The 21444-nt window shown below is 41.2% G+C and overlaps 2 protein-coding genes across 3 annotated transcripts; one reads left to right on the top strand and one right to left on the bottom strand.

Moving 5' to 3' along the window:
* The first annotated feature begins 1616 nt into the window (after nt 1-1616).
* Nucleotides 1617-9076, top strand: LOC128619630 (transmembrane protein 184C-like). Its single transcript, XM_053643930.1, has 10 exons — nt 1617-1733; nt 1994-2124; nt 2988-3024; nt 3125-3330; nt 4912-4986; nt 5088-5181; nt 5535-5647; nt 7025-7124; nt 7254-7425; nt 8078-9076. The coding sequence occupies exons 1-10, from the start codon at nt 1617-1619 to the stop codon at nt 8356-8358; spliced, it is 1326 nt and encodes a 441-aa protein (XP_053499905.1). The 3' UTR covers nt 8359-9076.
* A 416-nt stretch (nt 9077-9492) lies between these two features.
* LOC128619629 (FHF complex subunit HOOK interacting protein 1A) lies at nt 9493-21247 on the bottom strand. Of its 2 annotated transcripts, none has more exons than XM_053643928.1 (13): nt 20974-21247; nt 19223-19257; nt 17851-18064; nt 17115-17753; nt 14674-14832; nt 14073-14159; nt 13813-13980; nt 13603-13682; nt 13233-13438; nt 12123-13154; nt 11866-12044; nt 11657-11777; nt 9493-10479 (listed from the first exon to the last, which is right to left on the bottom strand). In XM_053643928.1, the coding sequence occupies exons 3-13, from the start codon at nt 17953-17955 to the stop codon at nt 10283-10285; spliced, it is 2973 nt and encodes a 990-aa protein (XP_053499903.1). In that variant the 5' UTR covers nt 17956-18064; nt 19223-19257; nt 20974-21247; the 3' UTR covers nt 9493-10282. The 2 variants fall into 2 exon arrangements, with proteins under 2 accessions (XP_053499903.1, XP_053499904.1); XM_053643929.1 differs by having other exon boundaries at nt 17851-17976.
* Nucleotides 21248-21444: the final 197 nt, after the last annotated feature.

The following is a 21444-nucleotide window of genomic DNA, read 5'->3' as shown; positions in this document are numbered from 1 at the left end:
ATAAAGAGGTTATTGGTTTGAAGGCTCGTCTTTAAAAGAAAAAAAGAAAATCCACCAAGATCACAAGAATGTATCAATAAAATACTGTTAAGCAGACAGATTTGTGTTCATTACCCCCTGTATCACTTGTTTTGCAATTGAATCAACTAAACTATATATTAAAATAATTTTTAAAAAACAAAAAAAAAACAACTGAATTCTGGATTCTGATTGGTCAGAAGGTGTTGATAAATTTTCTGCAGCAGCTGCAAGGCTCGTTCTAATACGTTATTGTTTCTATAGTAACAACGATAACTTTAATTAATAGCTAACACAATTAACGTTTACAGCAGACGCCATATAAACAGATTCAGGGGAAAAAAATTGTAATTGTTGATATGGTGATATTTTCTGTAAGATATTTATTTAAGCTTTTTCGAAGGGAGTCTCCAGTGTCAGTGCTTTGTAACAGTCAGAGGTAAAGTACTAACTGTAAGGTTTCTGCCCGGGAAAGTCACTCTTTTTTCTGTATTTGTTTTTGTGTTATAAAACACTTTGTGATGTGCCGTTATTGGGAAGTGCTCAACCACATCACGCCACAGCATCACTGATTATTTTATTCCTAAACCGAATTTAAATGCACATCCTTTTGTGCTGAAGTTCTTCCCAATGGAAAGTTCATCTAAGCTGCAGTAAAATCTGTTCCTGAGCCTGAAGAATAAAGTGCAGCAGTTAAAGAATTAACATCAGCACAGCTCCTCTTTCATGTAGTTAACTAATCAGAATCGTGGGTTTGAACACATGTTAGCAATTACACCCCCCCAACCCCCCCCCCACCCGCTACCAACCCCCTTGTCATGTTCCCTGACTCTCTCACTCTCACAGTTTGTCTCTCTCCCTCCCAAAATCCCTCACTACTACTTGGATTGGCAAAATTGCAATCGCACGAAATTGTTTTGCGCGGCCTTTCGCGGTGATGTTTGCTCGAAAGTGAGACCTTTTAGCTGTACTCATGTTCGACACACTTGAATCAAACAGGATTTTGAAAAAAGAAAAAAAAGAAAAAAGAAAAACAATATAAATCATAATGGTTTCCACTACAACTACCATTACAAACCATCAGCTGTTAACCATTAAAACCATTACAATTATTGGTCCTTAATGGTATCCACTAGACAATAGAAGGCAACAAATTACCAGTAGAGACCCACAGGGACCATTACAGTTTTCAATACAATTCCCATTATAACCATTAAAACCATTACAAATTCTCTGAGGGTTTCTATTATTTTTTTTTCAGCATGGTGATGTATTTTAATCTTTGAGAAACAGGATAAACAGGCGCCATTTAAAAAAAAAAAAAGATTTCCGCCCAGTATTCCCAGTGTTCCCAGTAAGGTTAAAACATGTAAACGGTTCATTTGGTCTGATATACACCTAGTGTAGGCTATATATGGCGTCACTGTGATTTGGATTGGCTATAGTCAGTCTAATCTGGCCGCACAGATTGGATGCACAGGCTGTGCGTGGTGCGTCAGCATCCTTCCGGTTGACCCAGCTTCAGTCACATCGTCAAAGCGGCAGGAACTCACAGGGCTCGCGCAGCTCGGGATGCAAGGAGCGCGCGTGTAGGGGAAATGGCGCGGCTGTGCGCGGGATGGCGCCGCTGGCTCCGGCCGCTCGTCGTGACGGTGTACGCGCTGCTCATGGCCGTGGCTTTACCGCTGGCTGTGTGGCAGCTCCAGAAAGCCGAGGTGCGTCTGTACTGTACATTCCTGATTTATAAGCTATTTATATGCTATGCGTTGTGAACAGAGGAGAGGCATTATATCATAATATCCAGTGCGCATCACGAGGAACAGAAACACACCTTCTGCTGTGAGGCGCTGTTACACAGTCATGTGTGTTCTTGTGTGTGAACGCATATCAGCATCATTGGGAAAAACAGAGATCTGCAACAGTGATGTGATGCCTCCTTTCACTTGTTAATGGTGTGTGTGTGTGTGTGTTGCAGGCTGGAACACACACTAAGGCGTGGTTCATCGCGGGTGTGTTTGTGTTTTTAACCATTCCCATCTCTCTGTGGGGCATTCTGCAGCATCTTGTGCACTACACACAACCTGAACTACAGAAGCCTATCATCAGGTATCTCTCTCACACACACACACACACACACACACACACACACACACACACATAGGCCATATGTCTCATTGTCCCCCCACGCGCACACACACACTAACACACACAGGAGAATGGGTTTAATGACATCTGCGCTCCTCAGAGGTGTGTAAAAGGGAAATATATGGATTTAATGTATTCGGATAAATTGAGATGGGGCTGAACTGTGATCATCCCGAAGACAATCGTAAGGGGTGAGGTTTATTACGCGTGTCACGCTCTGTATATTGTTCAGTTATTATCCTGAAATAGTGCATGATCTTTAACCAAAACACACATGACACACATCAAGGATTCATCATGTGGCGTCAAAATCTCCTTTCCAAAACGCACAACCCTTGGTGTGATGTGTGTGTAGACTGGTCTGCGTTCTGTAACTTTATAACCATGAGGACGTGATTCATCCGCACGGTCACTACAGGTGATTAAGGTCCCATTTAGCCCTTGTAATTCTTAAAAATGTATTTATTAACTTCAATGGAGGAAAAAACAAACAAACAGAGAAGCTGGTGAACAGAATGACTGTAACGCAATTAGAACACAAGCGATTTGATTTATATATGGACTAAAACGTTAATGTAGCTGTAACCGGCCGTTAATACAGTACATACAAAATTGAATTTCTTGGCGAATCCTTGGTATAAGAAGAATAAAATGCTTCATTATGTGCTGTTCTTGGAAAATAGTCAACTACAGGCTGGTAAGTGAAACTCTGGTTTGCATCGTGCCGCATCACACTACACTGTCGGAAATTATTTTCCTATAACAGAATGCCCCCAAGTGTTTTATTCCTTTATATATATTTATATGTATATTTCTTTCCCCAGAATATTATGGATGGTGCCAATTTACAGCTTAGACAGCGTAAGTAATCAACTTGCTTTCTCTTACATACATTCAAATTGTCAGAATGTGTTTGAGCTATGTGTGTGTGTGTGTGTGTGTGTGTGTGTGCGCCTTGCAGTGGATCGCTCTGAAGTACCCCAGTATAGCCATCTATGTGGATACTTGTCGCGAGTGCTATGAGGCGTATGTCATCTATAACTTCCTGATGTTCCTGCTGAACTTCCTGGAGACGCAGTACCCGAACCTGGCGCTTATTTTAGAGGCTCAGGAACAGCGCTCGCTTCTGCCCCCTTTCTGCTGCTGTCCACCATGGGCCATGGGAGAGTGAGTGAACACACACACACACACACAACTTACTCAGCGGCCCCTCACGCAAACATATGATTGTATATGCAAGAATGAACGGACTTAATACTACAGGGTAATAACAATAAAATGAAATAAAAACTAAATAGAAAAACTGTATACACTAGGGCTTAAACATGTACCAGCATCGCTTTCAGTGGGTTCTATCATTGACGAGGCACCAAAATATTTCATTACAGCACCTGACAAAAATGACTATTAGACCAGGTGTGAGCTCAGGAAAATCGTTTCCATTTGAGTTGCTATAGTTCTGAACTGAACTGTACTGTATGGGATTGACGTTTCAACCACACAAGTGATCCAAAAACTGTTGTCATAAGTAATACAGTCCCTCCCGAACTTCGTGATTTTTGCGATCACAGAAATTTACGAAACTTACGAAATTACAATGTTTCAAAACTGCCACAGATTTTCCGCAGATTTGGGCCAAGATGCATCATGTGACATTATCACAACGGGCATTCAGTCAAAGCCCTTTTCGATTCACGTACATCGAACATGAGTACAGCTAAAAGGTCTCATTTACTAACAAACATCGCTACGAAAGCCAAACAGTTTTGTGCAAGTGTAATTTTGCCAATTCGAGTAGTTTTCCGTAGAACAAAGCACAAAAAACTCCGCAAGTTTCATCGCAAATTTTGAAAAAAGCCGCAGCGAAATCAAGCAACAATCATGAAAAATCTCAGACTGGTAATAGTACCAAGCTAGCAACTTAGAGTAACTTGGATTAACCTTACACTTCTTACTGTAGATACCAGCTACTACCTTTTTATCCACTTATTCCATTTCAATGACATCAACAAGCGGAAACAAGAACCTTAACAAACCAATTAATTAGCATTCGTTTCTTACCAATGAGTTCTGGGTCCATTTCTCCTCTTCTGAAATGACTTACCTAATTTCATTATGTTTTGATTCTTTCCACACCACAAGTGGCCACCCTCTGACTGCCTCATACACAAAACATTTCACCAAATGGTAGTAAACTGTGCTTTTTTTTTTTAGCACCTGTCTTAAAAATCATGGCACCCCCTGGTGGCCTGGGGGACCTAGTTGATCACTTAAACCACTTATAGCAAGAAACAGCCCTGTAAACTAAAATTTTAAAGAAAAAAAAAACCCCATAGTGCTACTGAATTCTTGATTCTGATTGGTTGGAAGGTGACGATACTTTTTCTATAACAGCAGCTCTGACAATAATTCAAATCACAGGTTTACGCATGCCCAGTGTTCATGGGATAGATCCACCATGATCATCACCAGGATAAAGTAGTTAGAAAAGTTAACATCATTTCTATATCTCAATTTTTTTTTAAGTAATTTTTTAAATAAATGATGCTACATGTATTAGCATATAGAGCGGGACAATATAAACACAGCAGCATAACATGGCAATACTGGGTCTGTGTACACAGGACTACATAAATAAACATTTCACTAAATTAGGTTTGTGTATATACCGTGTTCATTTAAATAAATCTGCCTTGTAAAGCTATTGGGTAAAAATTGAATAACTATAATGTGATTTCCCATCCCCAGGGTTCTTCTGTTCAGGTGTAAACTGGGAGTTCTGCAGTACACCGTTGTCAGACCTGTTACTACTGTCATAGCGCTGTAAGAAAACATGTTTTGAGATATTAGTGAACACATACCTGTATCCACCTGTAAATGGGCACAAAAACACCGTGATGTTGGGATGTCTTCTCTCTCTCTAGTGTGTGTCAGTTGTTTGGAGTCTATGACGAGGGAAACTTCAGCTTCAGGAATGCCTGGACTTACCTCGTCATCGTCAACAATGCCTCCCAGCTGGTACGCATCTTTTGAACACACCTTCATATCTAAGAATGAGTCCATTAGTAAATTATTTGACTTAATAACACAGCGCTGTTGAAATCTTGAGTCGGATTGGTCAGAAGGTGTTAAATTTTCTATAATAACTTACACAGGGACATGTATGGCAGACGGTCATGTCTGCAGAAAAAATAAAGTAAATAAAATAATAATAATAATCATTTGATATGGTGTTTTCTGTAAGGAGACATTTTGGAATGAGTCTCCAGTGTCAGTGAGAGTCAAAGTCAGATGTAAAGCTGTAAAGTTTTTCGGTCTTCGGGGCAGAGTTGTTTACGGTTTCTATAAACATATACTATGTGTGTTTTCAGTTTGCCATGTATTGCCTGCTGCTGTTCTACCGCACTCTGAAGGAAGAGCTGAGTGCATTAAAACCCGTCGGGAAATTCCTCTGTGTCAAAATGGTGGTGTTTGCCTCATTTTGGTATGTTTACATGATTTGCTTTAAAACGCTTTTCCTCTGAAATCTGTATAATTGTGGAATCTGTGAAATTTGGAGTGTGTCAAATTGACCATCATGTTATGACCATGCCATGTGAGTTCAAGAGAAAATAATTAGTCGCCTTCTCTAGTTGGGATGGCTGGGACTTCTCCTCCATCTTCTGTCAATCAGAGCGACACCAGGTAATGATGGGAGCCTGTTAGCTATATAGAAGAGTATATTTAGCGTTCTCCTTCCAACTGTGTTCAGCTACTCTATGATGATGTATGAGGGATATTTTCAAGGGTTGAGACCTTTCAACCAATCAGCACTTGTTTGGCACAATATATCGTACATGCAGTATGATGTTGGATTTTGGAGGTGTGCACGTCAGGCTGTCTGTGCACCTCGGCCATAGAGTTAAAACATACACAGAGAGCACTTGTGCAGTTGTGTATTATACTGTTTGCGCTGTCATGGTGTTACCAATATGCCCCCTCAAAATGGCAAACTGTAACGTGTAGAACAGACACTATTGTCTATTCTAGCTGTTATAGCAGCTATTGCTGAGTACTGGTCCACAAGCATTTGTTTACAGTGAGAGTGGGCGATGGGGCAAGCACAAAAAAGGTCTAGTTCTCTGAAAAATTTGATCGATTGAATAAGCAAAATTTTTGAGCTGATCGAAATGAGCGCCTGAAGTGCCATTTTAACTGGAATTGGAGCTCCAAAGTCAGCTAAAATGCCCGACTTCTTGGACAACATCCACGCACAGGCATGGGGCTGGTGTCATTTGAAAGCTAATGGGAAGCTCTGGCGATATGAAGCTATCAGGCACTTCACAGGTGCAGATGATTCCTGTTTTGGTGATGTGCAGGTGCTCCACGTGACCAGTACTCATTTTTTATATTTTAACCTACCTTATATCTCTCTCTATCTCTCTGCATTGCGATTCAGATATGCTAATGTGTCTCAATGCAGAAGTACACATCAAACAATAAATAAATAAAATATCTAAATAAATATAAATAAAACAATTCTGCTTGCATAGATGACTGTGTAGTGATGCTAGTGATGTTTTATCTCAGTCCTCAGCCTAATGAGAGGCAATAGATTGTGTTTTAATCTATGGTTGATTTCAGTCACTTTTATAAAAGGTATCATTATTTTAAACCGTTTTTGTTTTTTGTTTTTTGGGTTTTTTTTTGCTTATGACATGTTTTCATGATTGAGCTTACGCCATTCCTTAATTCTAATAAAAATTCTTTTTCAAACACACGGTTTGGGACATCCAAAGTGTGTCAGAAACTAAGCTGTGCAGTTTGAGATCGCCATGTTGGGTGCTGCGGTTGATTCTCTGATGTCTGTCGCCCCCTGCAGGCAGGCTGTGTTCATCGCGTTTCTGGTGAAGGTTGGAGTGATCTCTCAGAAGCGCACATGGGAGTGGGAGAGTGTGGAGGCTGTAGCTACAGGGTTACAGGTACACAGCCCGGGTTATAATTATTACATATGTACATATGCATATGCATTATTACATATGTACATATGCATGCCTGCAACATGTAGGTGTGTAATGAATGACTCTGTGCATGTGTGTTTGTGTGTGTAGGACTTTGTAATTTGTATAGAAATGTTCGTGGCTGCCATTGCGCATCACTACAGCTTCAGTTACCGTCCGTATGTGTGTGAGGATGATGAAGGCTCCTGCTTCGACTCCTTCCTCGCCATGCTGGACTTTTCCGATATACAAGCTGATATTTCAGAGCAAGTCCGCAACGTGGGTATGTATCTGTCTTCTTCTTCATTCTGTCTGGTTTTCTCTCTGTCTGTCTGTTTCCCTTCCTTTCTCTATCTATCAGTCTCTCTATCGGCCTTTCTGCTTCTATCTCTTCTCTCTCTCTCTCAGTCTGCCTCCCATCCTTTCTCTATCTATCAGTCTCTCTATCGGCCTTTCTGCTTCTGTCTCCTCTGTCTTTCTTTCTCAGTCTCTCTGTCTGTCTCCCTTCCTATCTCTCACTATCAGACTCTCTCGCTACCTGTCTCTTTGTCTGTCTGCCTGTCTTTCCCTCTGTGTCTCTCAAACTGTCTGTATGTCTCTCTCCTTCCATCTCGCTCTCTTTCTTTGTCTTTCTTACTCTCTCCACAACATGGGTATGTAGCCTTCGTCTTCCTCTACTTCTTCCCTCCTCCTCCTCTCTGTCTGTCTTTGTCTGTCTATCTGTCTCTCAGTCTTCCTCTCAAGCTTTCTGTCTGTATCGCTTTCTCTTTCTGCAGTGTGTGTGCATATACTTCTCCTACTCTCTCTCTCTCTCTCTCTGCCACTATCTTGTCTCCTCTCTGTCTTTCTGTCACAGTCTCTCTGTCTGTCTCCCTTTCTTTCTCTCTCTATCATTTTCAATCTATATATCGTGTGTGTGTGTGTGCACGCTGCAGGTCGCACAGTGCTCGGACGTCCCCGTAAGCTGTTTTTCGGCTCCGAAGTGGACATCGTGCAGGGCGAGCACACAGGCCTCCTCTCAGGGGCGTCTCACGAGCGACTGGGCGTCGACCCCCTTTCCGTCCCCGCTTCCCCGAAGGGGCAGTACCAGGGCCTCGGCCAAACAGACACACCTCGCTCTCGCTCCGCCCCCTCCGGATTTAACCCCTCCTCCTGGAGAAGCGACAGTTGCTTAGTTCCTGCAACTACCACTCAGAACACAGGAGTTAAGTCATAGTTAGTAGTAGTGTATAGATAAAACACACATCAGCAAACACACACATACACACACATACACACACACACACACAGAGCAGATGCTTAGCGTATTTACAAGCTGTAAACACAATCACTAAAGCACACACTAAAACATAATGGCTATAAGATGAAAGCAAGCTGTTCTTATAAAGGTCGTATCGCAATCTGAGTGTTTTTGAAATGATATTGTGGCTTTCCTACGTTCAAACATCTGGGTTTGTAAGTGTGAGCGCTGTAGTTCAGTGGTGTTTAATATGGTTTGTTTTGTAAAAGTTGATGTTGAACTTAAGTGCACTGACAGTGTTATTATCTGTGAAATGAAATGACAGGGTTGCAGTTTGTATTTATGAGCAAAGCTTTAATAAAAATGTATTATAACATTTCGACCCTGTATAGTGTGTGTGTTAGTGTGTGAGATTTAATTCATTTATTCAGCTAGTTGAGTTAGCATTTACAGTATTCTTTTTGTTAACAGGTACTTTTGGACCTGATTTTATTTTTTTTTACTTAAACCTAAATAATCAACACACTATTTTTTGGCAGGTACTGATTTTTATTTTATTTTATTAACCAATAGAAATGAGCTGTACATAAAATAAACTAGAATTAATTCTAGAAATGGCTATATCGCAGGAACCCCCGGTGTCAGGGCGATATCAACAAAAAACAAAAACGTGGATTGGATATTGAAAGAAAAAAAAAAACAACAGAATCTAATCAAACAGAAATATATGGAATTGAGTTTGGAAAAGCTTTTTTAAATTATTTTTTATGAAAATATTTAAATATAAAGTGAGACCCTACTGGAGTTTTGGTAGGATTATATTTGTTATGTTTGCCATGTCTACTTTTACTAATTTGGCCTGTGCTTTGGGCAAGTTGGATTTTTCAGCCGGATTATTCGCTTTGTAGTACCAGTACCTATATATATATATATTCAAATATCAGATGCCAAACATGTCTCAGCTAACTGATTTGGCAAATTGTGTGAATGAAATTGTGTGAATTTTGACCAATCGTATGTTAAACTTTGGTTACTACATTTAATTAACACACACACACACACACACACATTTTACAAAGCAACAACAATCAGAAAATGGATCTTTGTCTGGTTTTACTGCCGAAAATACACAGAACATCATAAAACAAAAGTACAAATGTAATACATACTCTATACACACATTGACCACTGTAAGTGCATTTGTAAACACACACAACACACAAAACAAAGCAAATATCTAGAGCATCATCAACCCACAGCAATGTACACTAATAAGGCCATTAAAGGGGCAGTTTGTATTTTTGGAGCCCTCTGAGGTTGAATTAAAATTGCAAGGAAAACACTAACAAACCTTTCTCTTTCACTAAACTACACATTTAGAGTGGCCTTTTAGGAAAAAGCTGAGCTGAGTAGCTGTGTTTCATCTGGGGGCAGAGCTAATGTCTGGGCTCGGGTAAAAATGTAAAGAGAAACCTACAATTAAAAAAATATATAAAAACTTCACTGCAGGGTAACATTGCAAATAACATTCTTTCTAAAGTATCTTTATCTGTGAAATTATATAATTAGTATATGTATATAAACACTTTTAAAAAATGACAGATCGCACCTTTAATTTTCAGGTCTGATCTAGATCACTGCTGAATACAAGAGCTACAATCTGAGTATCCGATGAAATCCCGAATGATTTAGAAAACCTAAAACGTCAGGAAAAAAAACTGAAATAAAGAAATAAAGTGAACTGAAGAAGTACAAATCATCCCAAGCAAGATTTTGTCCCAGAAACTGAAGAATTTAGGAACTAAGCATTTAATGACACATTCTGTATACTTGCTTGTTATTGGACGCAGATTACACTGAGGTTTTTGTATTTATTTATTTTTTTCTACTCTTCCATGAGTCAGTCTGGGCGTATAGAGTGTTCCTGCGCGATGGCTGCCAGCTCTTTCAGGAACTCGGCGTAAAGGAATGTGGCAAACACACTGTTCCTGGACTGAGGAGGGATCTTGGGACATGGAGGAAGAGATTTCGGAAGCCGCCCGGAGACGTGCCCGTTGAGAAAGCAGCCAAGTCCGTTATCCGGCAGGAAATCCCACTCTGAGAGACAGTGAGGGACAGGCGGGGGGAAAAGGGCAGACAAATGAAGGAAACTGTTTTATGTCTATTGCTCATTTTAGCTCAATTTGGCACACACTGTAAATAAAGCTTGAGTGGAAGGTTGTTCTTGTGGCATGAATACATTTAACCCAATGTAGAATACGCTACATGTCCAAATTTAACAGACTTCTGATTATTGGGTTTGGCCATACCCACTTCAGCCACACCCATTTTAGCCACACCCATTGCTAACAGTTCTATAAGATGAAGCATACAAGCATGCAATCTCTATACACAAATAGTGTTGCACTGGCATGCCTATAGAAAGTTAAAAAAAGGCAGAGCTTAGAATGTATTTGAATATTAATGAGTCTGTAATGTTACACTATAAGAGACAGAGTGAACACTAGCAGTAGCGCTCCACTGTGTGTTTATTCACAAACATCCGAGAGGTCATATCATAATTTTATTATAAGTGACCCAGGACCCATCTTTGACTTTTATTTTATTTTTGTTATGATGCAATATAAAATGGTTTCCTTCATATTCACTACTGTATGCTAATACTATATATAACATAATGTATAACATTACACATCCAGGGTTGGGAGGGTTACTTTAAAAATATATTACATTGCAGTTACAAATTACTTCATAAAAAATGTCATCAGTAACGTACTCCGAGTATCACAACATGAAAGTAATGTAATCTGATTATTTTTGGATGACTTCAAGGTCACATATGTAAGTATAAATAAAGTCAACAGAAAAGCAATATGATGTAAAATACTTTTACTTAGAGCTTATTTAAAGCTTAAAACATGTTTAATGTTTGGGTTTGCTTTAATAAATGAATAAATAAATAAATATTACTGTTCCTGATGTGGGTAACATTACATCACAAAAGCTAGATGAACATATTCTGGCTTTCCAAAAAGAGGACACCAAAAAACAAGGGGGGGGGGGAGCCTCTTAACAGCTTCACAGTTGCTATGAATGCAGACTTTAATATATATATATATATAAAAAGAAAATTTGCTACATTCTGTCCACGTTTTATATTTTGTCCTACATTGTTATCATTATCAAAATCAGTTTTTGGACACATACTCTGAACACTGAAATTTATTCATAGAGCCCTAACCAAAACACGCACACAAAAAAAAATCCTTTTCACCTCTATCCTTTAAGGCTTCATCTCTGAACAGAAGATAGTGAGCGGCATCTTGTACCATCTGAGCAAACTCGGGCCTGGAGGCTGCATGCTGTTCAATCTGGCAACCCACAGAAACCAGCACCTGCAATACAAACACGTATGCGTCATATCTGCAGCAGAGTCCAATCTGCAGACTACATGAGAGATGTATTACTGAACAGAAATGAGACCTGGTAGAGAGAGCGGATGCTGGGCTGGAATGCGGCTTGGGTATTGAGCAGGAAGCAGCGCAGCAGGGGTTGTGGATACGCTGCCAGCTGAGCCAGGATTCCCGTCACCAGCAGGTTCACCTCCATGGAATTCTCCAACATGTTCTCCAGGCGAGACAGCAGCACGCTGATGAAAGGGCCTGAAGGAGGGAATAAAAATCAGTAAATTGCGCCCCTGGTTCCAGCTAGTTAAGAACCCTTTGGTCCCGTCTCCTGACCTGTAAACGGGACACGTTTCTTTCCATCACAGTCTCTCTGCTCTGCTCCTTCATTCCTCTCATCATCTTCATAATCAGTGCAAATCGAATTAAAGTCCGTTTCTGTCTCTTCGCCATACAAGAGCGCAGTCAGCCTCTGGAAATAAACATTATCTCCCAGCATGCTCTCTTTATCCCAGTCAATAAACTGGAGGCACTGGGAAACAAAGTCCTCTCCAGTATGCTGCACGGATGAGGCCTTGGATGTATCCTGATGTTGCTCTTCTAAAACCGTGCTCTGGTTCTGGTGGACATCAACTGAGTTATCGTTCGATTGGTCCGTTTTCTTCTCATCGGTATGTCCATTTAACATAAGTGAAGCTTCTTCCGAGTCCTGATTTTGTACCTTATTGTTTAGCTCGTTCTCTGTACTACTGTTGGTGTAAAGCTGTGTATTGTGGCTGGTTTCAGTTTGCATCGTCCTGCCGTTTTGAGTCCCGTGAAGGTTTTTTAAGGATGCCATCCGCTCATCTTGTGCGTCCCTCTGCGCAACGAGATTATAAACCAATACGTCATCCTGGAACTCCGACTCTTCTACGTAAGACCCGGGAATCATCATGGTGGCACTTTTACGCATCTCCTGAATGTGTTTCGGAGGTTGAGGATGCTCTACAAAGAGGAAATTCCCCTTTTCCTCTCCATCTGGGGCGGCGTCGTAACTGTCGTCCCACTCCAGCTCTGGCATCCGACTCAAACTAGTATGGTGTGGAGCTGGGGAATGGAGTGGAGGAGTGGTGAGAGCTGGACGCTCATCCTTATCCCTCTCCCCAACCTCCTGCTCCTCAAACTCCTTCTCTGCTTGGTAGTAGTCATCGGGTGAGGGATTGAGTCCGTCGTAAGGGGCAGACCATACCTGACACGCCTGCACGCCGGTGCTGATGATGCTACGTGCGTCACTCAGGTACTGGAGGTAGTTTTTGTACATCAGCGGCTCAGAGTTCATCCAGCAGGAGTTTCCCAAACCATCCACACCCAGGAAAAGGTCTTCAAACCCTGGAATGAAATGCACACCTGTACGTTTATAGCACGTTTATAGTAGTTTCAACACCCAATCAACTGTTTTGTCATTACCCATGTTCCCCATTAGCAGCCCTTCGGTGACCTTTGACCAAAGGATGTAGTCTGGTTTAGGGGGCAGTGTTGGGGACGTGCAGGGTCTGGCTATGAGGAATGAGGGAGTAAGAGAGATAAGAGCAGCAGCGCTAGAAGAGTAGCAGTCTCGCTCTCTGAGTCTACGCCGCCCGTTGCACTGCAGGTGAGAGCATGGAATCAGATACCTGAAGGAGGAGGAGAAGAAGAAGTAGGACACAGAGGAGGATAAAAAAGACCACGAGATGATTCAGCACATTTGGAAAAAGAATAGAACTAGTGTTACTACGTTCTCATCAAACTCTCATCAAACAGGAAGAAGGTAGGAGAAACAGGAAGTCTTAGTGTTTACCTGAGAATGAGCTGCAGCATGATGTCCTCGCAGTACAGACCAATCAGTGTGCGAAACAGAGCCAGAGATACCGTTCCCAACTACAACACCGAGAAAAAAATAGAAAGTAGTTGGAAATAGTCTAAAGGAGGTGACTGGGGGCGGAGCTAACGGCACCGTCCGTTGCTGATCATATTTAATATCGGCGAATGACGCGAATCACATGCAAACCTGAAAAGGAGTGTTGATTCTGCTGACGAGTGTATCGAGAATGTTGATGTTGTCATGACGATGCTCGAGGATGAAAATTAGGAAGGTCTGGAGGAGGGCGGGGTCGGAGATATGCCGCAAAAAGAGCTCCAGATAAGCTGTTGTTGTCATCACTTCCTCCAAAGTCGACTGATCAGTTAACACACAGAGCAGAAGAAGCTTAGACCAATAAGAGCAAACAGAGCAACATAAATAAGGGCAAGTAAACAAGCACTAATCACCTTGTGTAACGCTGGAGCCATGACTGGCACAAGAAAACCGTTATAGATGTACCCAAGCAGCTGATCTCTGACAGAGTGATGGGCCACCTGTAAACAAACAAAAACAACAAATCACACACACACACACACACACACTCATACCACACCGATACAGCGTACCAAAATTCAACTCGACTTGACTTGATTCCTGGGAAACAATAGGAGAATTCCTGGGAAACAATAGGACTCGACTGGACTTGGTTGCTAAGAAACTGTTATTGGAACTTAAGTCCACCCCTTAACAATGACCACGCCCCAAAACGTTTCCTGAACCAACTTTTCACGTTTCAACAATTCCTAAGACTACTGTACTTGGCATAAGTAGGTTTGGTATATTATGCAAATTAGTTTCTAAAAATCCATTATGGTGGAAATTAATGGGCGGGGCCTAGATGGATTTGACGTAAGCCAAGCAATAAGAGGAACAAAGATCAATTTAGGCTGGTTACGATATAGGCCAAAATGTAAACAATTGCGCTATAGTGCCACCAAGAGGCGCGACTTTAATTTTTTCACTTTAAGTTTTTCACCTTTTGGGATGCATTTCTGACATGGGCCTCACCTTACACACGGTGCTACAGAAGTGTAGAGAGTTGAGGAACTGTACGAGTGCTGGAACCTTCATCCAGTCTGCTTCTTCCAAGCAGTGCCATCCTTCACTGTTGACCTCGAGCTTAGCTGGAAGCCAAGAATACAGACCACTCAACCCTGTGGCCAAGACCTACACACACACACACACACACAAACACAAAATATAGGAAGATTACAGATGTAAATGTGTAGTGAGATGCAGGAATTATGTGGAATTAAACCCAGTATCATAAAATCAGAATCAGAATCCAAGTCCATAACGGGGGTGTGACACGACCACCACCATCAAAACCACCAAAATATCCAAGTTTAGTTTTTTCTATAACAGCATGTTCTAAAGTGTTTTATTCCTCACAACTAATTGCCAATTACATTTATTTATGCATTAAAGAATGACAAACTTTTTCATTTTATATTTAATGTTGTGGATTGTCACATGAGGCAACTTACATTTTAGCAGCTATAGACTGATTTTTTTTCTCTCTCTCTTTTGAAGTTGAAGTTTGAAATGTAGCTTGCCACGTTTCTGAGAACTGAGAACATGCCAAATCCTCTTTCTTGAAGACTTTTCTGTGGTCGAGAATATAATGGTGCTTTTACATATGCTGTGTTTCTCACTTGGAGTGGACCAAAACAAGTGGACAGTTAGATATTGCATGAGCCATGGAGATCTTGGACTGGTTCCCTGAAGCAACCCTGAATTGTTGACCCGTTTCCTTTCCATTTTCCATTTATTTCTCACCACTGAACGAACGGGTCTTATGACTACACGCACCGGACTAAATTATAACGTATTATACACAGCGCATTAATATGAACTACTGTCAGCGCTGCTGTTATTGAAAATGAATCAACACCTCCTGACTAATCAGATTTGAGAAGTCAAAAGTACTGTGGTCCTTCTGTCTGCTTGTAGGACAGGTAGGACAGGTCAAGGGCAGAAACTCCAGAATAATCCAGTAAAAACAACAACAACAAAAAAAACACTACATTTACCAAATGCAGAGATTTGTACACGGGATTAACATCCAACACGGATTATAAAGGGGGGTGGGGACATGCTGGCATGTGGTGAAGTCTTTGGAATGAAATCACTAGCATGTGTGTGTGTGTGTGTGTGTGTGTGTGTGTGTGTGTGTGTGTGTGTGTGTACAGAACTGAATGGAGTTGTTGTTGCTTTGAGCCAGCAATTATAGTAAAGCCAGCTCAACACCTCTCTCTTTTTTCTCTCTCTCTCTCTCTCTCTCTCTGTGTATCTCTTTCTCTCTCTCTTTATATATTTTTCCCCAGAGCATCATAATATTTCACAGGACCAATTCAAATTCGACAGACATCACTAGTTATTCCCATAAACAAACATGCATCTAATAAATACTAAAGACATGGACTTAATAGTCGCCATTTCTCAAGAAGGCTATATCATCATTTTTCCCAGATCAACGAGTTTGAACTCAACATGGTCCGATCCAACAGACTGTCTATGTTGTTGGGGTGAGAAGCATTCACTATTCTCTCTTGTCCTCTCTGGAAGAACAGCTAGCTGTTACACTAAGCCTCCCCTCCCTTTCCTCTTTCCTGTAATTACTGTACAGTAACGCTGTTATATAAGGGTTGTGTGTGTGTGTGTGTGTGTGTGTGTGTGTGTGTGTGTATGTGCCTGGCGCTGCACTCCCAATAAACATACGTCATGACGTTTTTACTGTTACTGTTAAATATTCAACCCAGTCGGTCTACAAGATTCAGAAACCCACAAACATGAGATGAAATTAAAATGGGGTTCCTAACAAGGTAGATGTGGGATGAATGTGGTCAGTTTATCTAGGCATCAGGTCTAAATATATACGACTGTAAAGTCGTGTCTCGTATGTATAAAAGAATCTAGAAAAAAAGTTATGTGTACTGGGCCTCATTTATCGATTATTCCATGAAGTTGTACGTAAAGTTGTATGTTTTCGTACGTAAAATTCCCACCACATTTGTTCTGGTAACACTGATTTTCTTCATACTCATGTCCATATGCTGATAAATTACGAAGGGCGTTCATGAGAGGTTTCCGTTAACCCTATGATTAACCCTATGAAAGCACACAAAACTCACACAGAGCTGAAAAGACAAAAACGATAACTAAATGGTTAAACATTTCCCGCCTCCTAAGTGCAGTGTGTGCTAAATCTTCCAGTAACGCAGACAATGGCTCGCCCTCTTTTAACGGGGTGCCATTACTTCTGACCTAATTGAATAGGCTTATCAGTCTTAACTTATGGATGTGTCTTATTACCACATTTATTATGCGAATGCTCCTGCCGATGATTTATGATTAAATTTGTTCATATTCAGTTCGACAAACAAAGCCCAACATTGGTAAGCATGACAGTAAGAAAGAGATACTATGACTACGCCGACACCACTCACCGGGCAGAAGTAGGTGTTCTGGGTGATGTGATTGGCCACAGTGAGGTCACGAGCTGACAAAGCCACAATGAGGGCGAGAGCATCGCGGGCCTGCGTGCCCACCGGTCCGTCACGGTGCACGAAAGGCAACAGCAGTGAAAAGAGCAGGAAGTTGGCAGCACCCTGGTCCTGCCCACTGTGGAAGAGGAAAAGCTGGAGGGCGGAGTCGTCACGTGCCAGATTGCAAGACAGCCGGTGCAGCAGTTGTACCAACTCGGCCTCCACCGGCGCTGAGCTGGAGCTGGAGCCACAGGAAGAAAGCAGCATGGCGAACGGACGCAGGATGGGCTTGTGGTGCAGCAGAGGCTGCCGTGCCCGTGCCACCAGCATCTCGTACATACACAGCTGCTCCAGCTTCGCTGCTTCCGTAAAGTCACGTCGCAGGCTCCAAACGAACAGGCGCTCCATCACGTTCTCCAGCAGCACAAACTCCAGAATGGGGCCCATGGCTCCGCCGACACCACACTCCTCCTCTGTCAGGAGGAACAGCATGTGCTCCACATAGTTTTGCACAGCGCTCGCGTCGTCTCCGGAGATCGGGCCTGAACGGAGATGGCCTCCGTTGCGGGTCGGCTCATGCTTTTCAAGGATCCGCAAAACCTAACAACATGGTGGTGTGTTAGACGATTGACTTCTTTGCTTTTGTAAAATACCTGTTTTTATGTCAGACTGAGCTGACTATCTGATCTTGCATTACCTGTGCCCAGTGGTTTTTGAAGACAATCATGCATGTTTCAGGATCTACACCCTTAAGATTTAGGGTCTGCGCCCTGGTACCTCTGGCGATCACAGACGCCATCATCTCGCCAGTGAGTAGGAGGAGCTAAACCATAATGCAGTCGACATCTGGTTCTTTTCCATGACGGCAAAACGACAGTAGCAGGACCAGATACAGAGGAAGCATGCTACTACTGGTTAAGTACAAAAGAGGTCAAAGATAAGTCAAAAAGCATCATGTATTTAGGTTGCCCATATTACAGCTACACGATAATTGGGAGGGGGGGGCACAACGGTTTAGCGGTTAGCACGTTTGCCTCGCACCTCCAGGGTGCGCGGAGATTGCATGCTCTACCCGTGCTTCGAAGGGTTTCCTCCAGGTACCCCGGTTTCCTCCCCCAGTCCAAGGACATGCGTGTTGGTTGACTGGCGTTTCCAAAGTGGGTGTGAATGTGTGTGAGATTGTGCCCTGCTATGGCTTGGCACCCCATCCAGGGTGTCCCCCACCCTGAGCCCTGAGCTCCCTTTTATAGGCTCCAGGCTCCACGTGACCCTGGGTAGGATACGCGGTATGGAAAATGGATGGATTTTTGCCTAATCACTATTTGGTTAAACTAAACACAAAATGTTTTACATCTTAAAACACATGCATCTTGGCCACATAAATTGCGTATCTTTTATAAGTATTTATGCAGCCAAGTAGACAGATATCATCGTTTCAATGCACCAGGCTCAACCACGGTATAAAAGATAGACTTGCAGCTTTATGTTAAAACGAAGAACGCATTTTAATCTGTTCCTTACAATTCTTACACTGAACTAGCCTACCTTAGACATAATAATAAGATAAGTAAGGAATAAAACACTTTGAACGTTGAAGGACACTTTGAAGTGTTTCATTCCCCTTTCACCACAGCAATTTGCCAACGTCAACAGTTATTTATTCATTTAAATCAGTCTGTTGGACATTTTATCTGGGTTTTTTTTCTCTCTTGATGTTAATAAGTCAAGGAATGCAGATTCCAAATGGAGAATTCAAAAGCACTATGGTGTAAACTTCAGAACCAACATATGGGATGTTTAAGACTCATAATCTTCTCTTCTATGTGGCTTGAACACTTATTACTGATATATATATATATATATATATATATATATATATATATATTTTTTAAACGTATTAAAAGTCATACTTTATCAGATTTCAGTAAATGTGCTTTTATAGTTGAAGTGTTAGACTGGAAGTGGCTGGATGTTCACATTAATTTGCAGCGGCCCTTAGCTCGTCCCTACAGGGTGGAGGCCCTGATCTGACATTCCCAGCATTCCTCACTGTTCCCCAAAATTCTTACCTCAGCACGGCCACGACTGCGAGTAGAGTTCCAGGCTGTGACAGATGAGAAGAGAGAGAGAGAGAGAGAGAGAGAGAGAGAGAGAGAGCAAACAGAAACATTACCCATTAAACTGTGAGAAATGAAGTCCTTTAGGGGAAAATCTGTGTGGGAGGGACGAGGAGATCAGGAGTCCTGACTGTAAACAAAGGGAACTAATAATATCTAGATCGCCTCAGGGACTCGGTGAGTTGCCAGATGTTGAAAGGGTGAATAGTTGATTTTTATTAAATCTCCAGGGGGTCAGTTGAGGGATGAGGACACAGCCTTTTAAGCTCTGCTTTTCAATCAAATACTAAATGAGTTCATTACAATTTATTATAAGACTTGTAAGACATTTTACCAAGCTGCATGTGAATGTGGGTGAAATTATATATTTTATATATATATAGAGCATTGTGTTGTTATGATTTTGAGTCATTTTCTATAACTGCAGCTCTGACAGCTCACGGGTTTATATTAACATGCTCTTTCTAACACGTTATCGTTTCTATAGTAAGGACTTACACAAGGACTCGTATGGCATATTTTAAAAACGAGCATAATCACTGATATGGTGATGTTTTTCTGTGTGGGGATGGTTATTTAGCATTCATGGAAGGAGTCTCCAGTGTCAGCGCTCTGTAACGGTCATGTTTATAAAGTAAAGCTTTAACTTTAGGTTTTCCAGTAAGGAAATTTTTCAGGACCTAGGGCACTCCAGTTATTTATTTATTTATTGCTTTTTTTTTGGTAACGTGACAAGATGCATTAGGGAAAGAATGTTTATCACTGCTAAAATGTAAGCGATAACACAAACTAATCTGCTCTGTAAACGTTCCAAAACATTAAACGTAACTAGAAATGGATAAAAAAAAATTTTAAAAGGTTGTCAAATTGTTCATTGGGAAATTTCTGTGGTATACGCTGTGGTATTCTCGATCTCTATCTAATAAATCCCTTCAAGGCATACTGGAAAATAATCAACTTCAGTGTGGGAACAGTAATTCCACTTTGCAACGGTTGTTGATTATTTTCGTACAACAGCACACCCCAAAGTGTTTTTTTTCTTTTCTTCCTTACGTACGTTATGAGGTCTCGGTGTTATTAGACGTATAATATTACCCACGATCCAACAAAAATGATATAAAACCTACAAGGAAATGCAATAACACTGAATAATATTAAAGGTCTCGTAATACTGAGACCTCACAACATTTAATAAGAAATAAACGTTTGGGACGTGCTGTTAAAGGAAAATAATCAATGAGGTAGTGGTGTGATGTTACTGTTATCCTGAAGTTTGTTATTTTCCCTATATCAGCATTGTCCCAAAGTGTTTGATCCCTCTCATACCACAGCACTCTGATACATTTTTTAATTAAGTCATTTAAACCAAAATTCTAAAAAAAAAAATTAAATAATTGTTCAATTGTTTATTATATCACATGTCTAAATCTAAAAACCATCCTTAAAACCAGGTTTAATGATGTCCTTGTTTAAATTACACAATGTAAACACACACAGTACTTACTGTCTATTACTACTGTGTATTAGTTTACTATTCCTTTGGGATTTGTTTGTTTGTTTGTTTGAGTTCATTTCATTCACTAATTTGGTTTATCCAATCCCTTTAAATACAAAACAACATCAACATCTAATAAGAAGACTATAATAAACACGTTTTGAGGTCACACTTGTTGAAGCAGGAATTAATCCGGTATAAATCTCACCCGTTATATTCTGCTCTGAAGGAATGTTATTCTGTCTTCTGAACAGGAAAATCCATTAAACTCTTGTAAATTCCCATCCACTGAGTAAACTCCGCATGATTTCCGAAACGAAAGAGATAGGTTAAGATAAAAAACAACTCGTTTATGTTCATGGAAAATCCTGGTGTTTATGTCGGACAGCTCAGGATCAGAATAATCCCGCCGGTCACACAAGGTGCTCCGGATTCCCCATAAACCCAGCCCACTCATTTACATATGCAAATACAGACAGACCGGCTGGTTCCCAAATCCCTCCCTTCTCCCTACAGGGGTGCACGATGTAGGACATGACATAATGAGTTTCACACCACCAAGTAGTGCACTATGTGTCTTGTTAGGACGCCATCTAGGCTTCAGATCTGCGTCGTTGACAGTTAGTAGGGAATGTACCTACACAGCCTAGCTACGTTAAAACTTTATATTAAGTACGTT

This window comes from Ictalurus furcatus, chromosome 15 (genome assembly GCF_023375685.1).
Source record: "Ictalurus furcatus strain D&B chromosome 15, Billie_1.0, whole genome shotgun sequence".
NCBI lineage: Eukaryota > Metazoa > Chordata > Actinopteri > Siluriformes > Ictaluridae > Ictalurus > Ictalurus furcatus.
This window is presented reverse-complemented; position numbering and strand designations above follow the sequence as displayed.

What these genes read in the sequence shown, in the direction of transcription:
- LOC128619630 (XM_053643930.1), top strand. Translation starts at nt 1,617, where the DNA reads ATGGCGCGGCTGTGCGCGGGATGGCGCCGCTGGCTCCGGCCGCTCGTC. An exon ending in GGCAGCTCCAGAAAGCCGAG is followed by an intron (nt 1,734 to 1,993) that starts GTGCGTCTGTAC and finishes TGTGTGTTGCAG; the next exon opens with GCTGGAACACACACTAAGGC. An exon ending in CTACAGAAGCCTATCATCAG is followed by an intron (nt 2,125 to 2,987) that starts GTATCTCTCTCA and finishes TTCTTTCCCCAG; the next exon opens with AATATTATGGATGGTGCCAA.
- LOC128619629 (XM_053643928.1), bottom strand. Translation starts at nt 17,955, where the DNA reads ATGATGGCGTCTGTGATCGCCAGAGGTACCAGGGCGCAGACCCTAAAT. An exon ending in TCAAAAACCACTGGGCACAG is followed by an intron (nt 17,754 to 17,850) that starts GTAATGCAAGAT and finishes CCATGTTGTTAG; the next exon opens with GTTTTGCGGATCCTTGAAAA. An exon ending in TGGCTCCAGCGTTACACAAG is followed by an intron (nt 13,981 to 14,072) that starts GTGATTAGTGCT and finishes TTAACTGATCAG; the next exon opens with TCGACTTTGGAGGAAGTGAT.